We start from the raw sequence: 7,989 nt of genomic DNA on the forward strand, positions 1-7,989 counted from the left end.
GGGGAAAAAAACAACAAACAAATAAACACGCATCCGTGATCTGCCTTCTGGCAAAAATACAAAATTCCACATTTTTGTAGATAGGAGACTTGATTCCTAATTACGAGATCCAGACTATTTTGGCTGAACAGATCTCAAAGGCATACCCCAACTATAGAAAAATATATACAGATGGATCTGTCCAGAGGGAAAGAGCTGGAGCAGGAGCATGTATCCCATCCCTAAATTTGAACATCTATTCTCCTCTCCCATTGGGATCTTCTATCTTGTCCGCTGAATTATGTGCCATCCGCCAGGCCTTGGATGCACTTATAAATTATAAAATGGAATCTGAAAATATACTCTGTCTCTCTGACTCTAAATCAGCATTACTATTGATCCAAAATATTAATAGAATTGCTAATGACAAGGATATATATATTATTAGAAGGCAGCTTCTTAATCTTAAGATCAAAGGAAATGAAGTTTGTTTTCAACATGTTCCAAGTCATAAAGGCATAAAATATAATGATATGGCTGATTCTCTAGCAGCAAAGGCTTCCATGCTAATTCTTAGTCCTTGACCTGAATTCACGAGATATTATCAGGCAAAGATCCAATGTTAATCACAGTAAATTAATTTTATCTCCATTTCATACAAGATTAAATACATTGCTATATTACATGCTGAACTCAGGTGCCCTACTTCTAAATAGCTTGTTATTTAATTGGAAGCTACATCATTTCCCTTTATGCCGAGTCTGCTTTTCAGCAGATGAAACAATCCAACATATATTATTTGATTGCCAGGCTCAGAGTGAGGAGACTATTGCTCTTAAAAGTTTCTGCTTCTTGGCTAAGATTCCAAATACTTATACAGCTATCTTGGATTCCAACCTGCCATGGGAAATTGATCATAAGGTATTTAAGGCAGCAATTGATATCTTAAAGAAGAGAAATATTGTTTAATAATGATTAAAGTGTGAAGAAGTCAATTTTTAAAAGGACGTGATTTATCTATAGTTTTTGATTGTGCAGAAGAGAGCAGGAATGAGTAGGGAGAGCCGTATTGGTACCAGCTGGCCTAGTGGCCTTAAACTGCTGGGGATAGGTAGCTCAGGTACTCGCACTTCCCACAATCAGTAACAGTGTATTATTGTTCATAATTGCATATATTCATTGTTTGCAGACTGGAGGAGAATAGCGCTTCCAGTGGCAATTTTTTCTGAAGAAGTCAAAGAGGTGAAAAGACTTGTTGTTAGTCCATATACCTCCCTACAATTTTTGGAACTGGAACTGGAGGAGCTTGAAACTTCTACAATAGGCTTCTTTGATACGCTGAACCTAATGGTGTGATTTTCGTTAAGATTCTGACCTTAAGGGGATGTTTCCCCCTATTTTCTAAATTAAGGCAAATTTTCTCAGGCTCTTAACTTTTGATGATTGAGACTAAACTTGATGAAACTTATATATTTAAAATCAGCATTAAAATGCGATTCTTTTGATGTAACTATTGGTATCAAAATTCCATTTTTTAGAGTTACAGTTACTGTTGAGCCGGGTCGCTCCTTACTACAGTTCAGTTCGTTACCACGAACTGTTTGATTTTTATCAAGATATTCAACTAAAAGTATTATTGTTTTGGCCTGGATATTTAGCAGAGTAAGTTGATTTTTCCTTTGCATAGCTTGGGTGTACCAATTCATAAACTGACTTGACAAATGAAGGTAAATACTACTAAGCCTGAGAAAGTTACACTAAAAAGTTTTTCTTGTGTGATAAAGGGTATTAGGAGGTTGTGTTTCTGCAGCAGGAAATTTCAACAAGAGGTGGGATATGCCAGACACCATTTCATGTATAAAATTTGCTTCTCTGAGCAAAGCTTGGGACCCTGATACAGAGCCAGCATGAAGGGTGTGCAAGGCCTCAGGCAAATTTGAAGAGCAGCTTTTCTTATGATGTCTTTTTAATATTTGAAGCTCTGCAATACCTGCAGGCTTATTACCCACCCTCCTTTTCGGGATATGTCACAAACATCTTTAATATTTAAAATCTCAAACACGGTCCCAATAAATTTGTGCTTGTGCTATATTGCCTAATAGCACAGTTCCCATGCATCTTGGAAAATATTGAAAATCAAAGACCAATTTTTCAATCATGGAAAACACCTGGGAAATAGAAAAAAAATTCAAATGTCCTGGAAATGCTTCACTTGTCTCTAAAATATTCTTCCATCCTTGTGTATGAATACAAATGAGTTGGACCTTTAACACATGAATGTCTGTTTTTTATCATCTTTTAACAATAATAATCTTTTAACACCTTATTTCATTTTCTAGCATGTTGCTGGCTGTTTATAATGGATCAGTTGTCTATCAGCAACTAAATAAATAAGTATCTAAAGTGCTGTTTTTTTTGCATTAATTTTAACCCCAAGTAATTGATTAAAAAAATATAATCACATTAGAAATAATATCCCACTTTTTTTGTTAGCTGACTTGTGAATCTCGTAAAATGGTCTTTACATTTTCATTATTTGAAATATGAGCCTGAAATAATCTCAAATTATGCTTAGTTAGATTATTTATTTATTTAAGCTATGTCTACCTCTGAATAAGCGTTGATTTCCTGTTTTGGTCTCCTGTTTTGGTTAATATGTTAGCTATTTTGTCCTGTTTCTGTTTTTTTTTCTACTTGGTTTTCTTAGAATTTTCTAATGTTATTCACTGATTGTAAACGCAGTTTGACTATGAAAACAGCTTGACTTGACTATGAATATATATATAACATGGATATTCCATTTGATCTTGACCAGACACTTTTATTAATGCAAACGACATTATAAATTAACTTTACTGTAGAAACGAATTTAAAATTACCTGCATTTATAAGCAATCAATAGCTGAAATCCATTTTCCCAGCCTTTTTACTCGCAAAATCATTTATTATTTCTGATTTTGTAAGGCCTTTGACTATATATTTCTAAGTAAAAATAATAACTTGGCCATTTAATTTGTCTTCACTGATGGTTTATTGGAGATAGTTTTATTAACTTGTGTTTTGAAAAACTTGATCAGTAGATGCAACAGTCACTGACATAGTGGATACTATCCTGTATGCAATAGTCGTATTTGGGAAAAATATCATTGTAATATTTCAAACTCTGTCTCTTCAAGAATTACTCTCCTCAGATATTTCAGCTCATTAATAAAATATTCCAAGTCAGATTTTTGGCTCGCCCTGGTAGTATCTATCAACTCAGATTAAGTGCCTTACAGGGCTTATTTAAATCTTCATCCCTCAGTGACTTTAAAAGTTAAAGTGAAGAAACTAGAAACAGGAAGTGACCTAGTTGGGTAAATCACGTCTTCATAGCCGAGATGACCTGACCAGGTAGAGGGAGGAGATGTTCAATCTGAAAAAGCTCCTTGGGAAGAGTTTTACTTACTAGATTCACCATAAATAAAATGTCATACCAAATGCAGATTCCTGCAGCAAAATCAAACCTTTCATATAATTAGTAAGGGATTCTACCTCACTTTTTTATAGGGGCATTCATGACCTCCACAAGCTCTGAAAGAGTATTTAGCAGTCCAGTTCAATTGTTATCTCAGAACTTTTATTCTTTGAGCCTTGCATTCCCATTGGGTGTGTAGCTAAGGCTTTTCTTTGCTACCTTTGATATTGTTCATTAGCCACGCCCATTCCTTTGTTGATTCTGCAAAAATAGTATACTGGCACAGTTGATACTGTTGCACTTGATGAATGTATTGCGCCATATGACCTAGAACAAGATTGAGATAACGATGGCTACACGGCATAAAAAGAGCTCTTCAACTGATATTGATTGTATTTAATTCACAGCGCAATGTAGATATGTATTATCGTCTGTTTCCAAAGCATTTATAAGAGCATCATTTGAAACAAGAAACTGACAAATATCAAAGGTATCTTGTCTGGCAGCAGGCATATGTCTCTGACTGGCAAACCGCCTCAACCAGAGGGAAAAAAGACAGACAGAGCCAATCTGTCCCAAAATTCGACTTCAGAAACTGCACCAGCTTATCGGCGCCCCAAGAAAGATAGGAGTAGGAGAGTATTCTTTTACTTACACAATGTTCCTTTTCCTTTATTATTTATTTATTTATTATTACGAATAGCGGTAAGCATCAATGCTTGTCGCAAAAATTGGCCCCATTGTCGTATCTTTGACCTCTACAGTTTTGTTAGGAAGTTGACAATCATCTAAAATTGATAGAAGGATGTTGCAGAACCCTTCGCCAGATGATACTGTGACTCAGATAAACTCTAGAAAAGTCAGGACGTTGTTCAGGCTCCATATCCATGCAGCAATTGGGATGAGAGAGGCTATTGACTTGTGCTTCATTGTTTAAGCTTAGAAATGCATCATCATTTTCATCCGGTTTGACTGCGCAACGAATTTTTTCAGCGTTCTAGCTTGACTTTTCATAAACTTTTTAATTTTTTTTCTTTTCTGGCATTTTAAGCTCCTGATGCATTTTTTTCTGAATTTGTCATGATCATCACTGACCCTGTATATTTTGTACTTAGCCATTCGTACAGTTACAATTCTTATTTCTTTATAATGTTATATTTCAATAGTTTATATGTTTATACAGGTTGGTCTGAAGGTCCATGGTATTCTTTACTTATTTAAATTTTTTTTGTTAAAACAGTAGCTTGATGCTAGATAATTAACATACAGTGATAAACAACACTAATGCAAGTTAATATGGCAGACCAGTTTTGGTACTTATGAATTTGCCTTTTTGCAATTTTCCAATTCTAAATTTGTTGGTTAAAACTATGGTAAGAACTTCAACACATGACATATATATCCAAAAGCCTGTATTTTTGTCTTTTGTGTGTCTTTTATGAAATCAAGATCTTTTCATTATGTCATGGTATTTGCTTTTATCATTTTTGAGGATCATGTAAAATCTAGAGCGTTGAAATTTCATTTTAAACTGCAGATATCGGAGAAATCTTGTTAATAGCTAAACAGACATAATGATTTTTTTTGTGATACTCATACTAATTTAATCTTAATACACCATTGCTTTGGGGCAAAAGTGTGAGTGTGTATGACCTCCTTATGCCGGTGCCCTGCTCTAATCCTTAAGATATTCAGGTGGGCACATACCCCTACATCATTTGGAAGATATCATTAAACACTGGAAACCCCTTGACGCTCGATTCATCTTATTTCTTTTCCGGTTCTCCAGGCTGTGAATACCGATACCACACGCGTGCCTACCCATGAAAAGATCTAATGTTATGTTTTTTCTTGTTTATATGTTCTCTGGGGCAGCAGCATCCTGGTCCGGCTTTGTCCAATGGTTGAGATAGGTGATGATCTTACTGTGTAAGCTTCTCTACAGTGGTTTGGGCACACTACTTCATTGCTAGCTTTTTTATAATAGTAGCAGATCCTTGCAAGCTATGCTTTTGTTGAGATTTTTTTTTCATTTGCTATCGTATCTTACTGTTTCGTATTGTTAACAAATAGCTCTAATCTAATTCAACCTGTCTACTAGTGCAAATAAAAAGCAGAACAAAACTGTTAGCTCCAGAAATAAAGTTCTTAGAGATCTCGTATTGTCGGACTTGTTTAGAAAATGACATTATCTCTCAGGGTCCTAAGATCTACATTTCTCCTAGAACTAGATAATTATTCGAGAAAGGTTCATCTAGAAATCCGTGCTAGATTTTGATGCTGATAGATTTTTAATTCTGATTGGCATATCTAAAGATCTGAAACTCCAGATTTAGACTGAAATGAATCCAGCTGCCATCTGACTCATGGGTGGTGTAAGGGATAGAGTTTTCTGTAGTGTGTATTTAATAAAAAAAAGGTTGTTTGACTTCTTCCAAACGTGCTAAAAAAGAAAAGTTTGTATCTTTGGGGTACCTAGACACAATCCAGTCCCTCTCTGCGAGGGTTTTTAAAGTATTGTTATCAGGACGTCCATTAGAAAATATGGTCGGAAGTAAGTTTTAGTGTTGGAACTTAGTTCCTACCATTACGGGAACTAAGAGTTAGGGTCTTAGGTATGCTTTTTCAGTATAAGAAATCAACCAAACATCTGTAGGGTACGGAAAGGGAGCAGATCTAAATTCTTGTCGTCAAGACATCTAAGATGTTATCAAACCAATGTTGATTGAAAACTAGAGTAAGTGTCTTGGCTCCCCTTTTAGGGTTCCACATCTTGTTTCAATTCTAAGGGGGAGGGAGGAGGGGATTCTTTATTTTTAATCTGTACATCTACCACATAGGGCTGGTGAATCACAGTTAAACGTTGTGTGAAGTAAGTGTCCTATTTGGTAAGTAAGTTGGTCGTTTGGCTCGTTAAAAAAAAACCTCTAAACGTGGTCTGTTCGACTACTAAAAGTGACAGGCACATTATAACGTTAACTCCACGTTTCAAAATAAGCATTACAACATTAGTGTTTTTATCCTCGTTTTTTTTTGCTTTTGTATCGGTCAATTCATTATGTTGTGTGTTTGTTCCTTGTATTTTTTTTTATTTAGCTCGTGTTGTTGAGAATAGTTTAATAGCTGGGATTTATTTTTGACACACCTCTAGTGACTAGCAGTTATTCCAGCTAATAAAGGTGTTCTATTCGGAAAAATTATGATACATTTCGTTTCCAGCCCTCCAATAATTGTAAATTTTGCTGATTTTTTATGGTGATTTAAATTTAACCTTCTTCCAAAACTGTATACAGCTAATTGTTACTATTTTTTAGGCCATAAATCCAATTCAAACTGCTCACAATGAAAGCATTTATCGTTGGAAGCACAGGTGAGGTGGGGAAAGAAGTCCTTAGGAGTCTAGCAGCTATGTCTATATATTCTTCAATTACTGCTTTTAATCGACGTCTGGTTGAATACCAGGATGAGGAATTAAAACAAAGAATCACGCAAAAAGTAATTGATTTTGACAATATAAACAAGGATGATTTTCAGGGATTTGACGCAGGATTTTGTACCCTTGGTACAACAAGAGGGAAAGCAGGGGTAGAAGGTTTTGTAAAAGTTGATTATGACTATGTTATGCATGTTGCAAGAGCAGCTAAGGACGGAAACTGTCAGCAATTCCATTTTGCTTCCTCAAAAGGAGCTAGTGCAAATAGCATGTTCCTTTATACAAAAACTAAAGGACGGGTGGAAGAAGACTTGAAGATTCTTGAATTTCCAAGATTGTGTATCTATCGACCGGGTTTGTTGATCTGCCAAAGAGAAGAATCAAGACCACTGGAGGCCATTACTCGAGCTCTGAGCAAGTTTGCTGATTTTAATTATTGGTGGTCTATTCCGACTAGTATGGTTGCCAAAGCTATGGTGGCTAATTCTTTAAAAGAAGGAAAGAGTGTTGAACTGCTTGAACAAAGTGATATTATTAAGCTCGCACGAAATAGCAATTAAATATTTGCTGTTTTTTGTATTTTTTTTTCATGAATGTTTTTGTTTAGTATCTTGTGCACATCTTTCTAAATATTAAATACAAAGATTAGAGCCCTCAAACGTCCACTTTAAGATTAATAGTATGTCTAAAAATTGTCAAAAATTCCATCATCAGCCTTTGTACAGATGCCCTGATTTTTCATGGACTAGAGGCGTAAAAGGGGGGGGGGGGTCACAACCCCATCTGGGTAGACTGAACAAATATATTTAAATCGTTTTTTTTTATTTGTATTGAACTGTTTTATTTGTTTAGACCCGTGGTTCCCAACGTGGGGCACACACCCCATCGATTGGGCATGGTAATATTTTGAAGGGTCAAACTTTAGAGCCTTGTGGACGTTCGAATCCAAAAATGTCATTTTACGAGTCTCAGCGTCGGGTGACAGTCTCAAAGACAAGGTCCCATGATTTAAATTTCTAAGCATCGCAGGGAGCTTTCGAAGCAATTTTTGTATAAATTGATAGGGGATCTTAAATGTGTCAACAGTTTGAAAAGCTAACGAGATTCTAGTTTAAACAAA

General features: G+C 35.5%; 1 protein-coding gene across 1 annotated transcript; it reads left to right on the plus strand.

The window, feature by feature from the left end:
- Nucleotides 1–6,757: 6,757 nt before the first annotated feature.
- LOC136030197 (oxidoreductase HTATIP2-like) lies at nt 6,758–7,528 on the plus strand (the record flags this gene model as incomplete). Its single annotated transcript, XM_065708961.1, has 1 exon — nt 6,758–7,528. A coding segment is annotated over one exon (672 nt), but the record flags the coding sequence as incomplete, so codon positions are not given.
- Nucleotides 7,529–7,989: the final 461 nt, after the last annotated feature.

Source organism: Artemia franciscana, chromosome 8 (genome assembly GCF_032884065.1).
Source record: "Artemia franciscana chromosome 8, ASM3288406v1, whole genome shotgun sequence".
Classification (NCBI taxonomy): Eukaryota; Metazoa; Arthropoda; class Branchiopoda; order Anostraca; family Artemiidae; genus Artemia; species Artemia franciscana.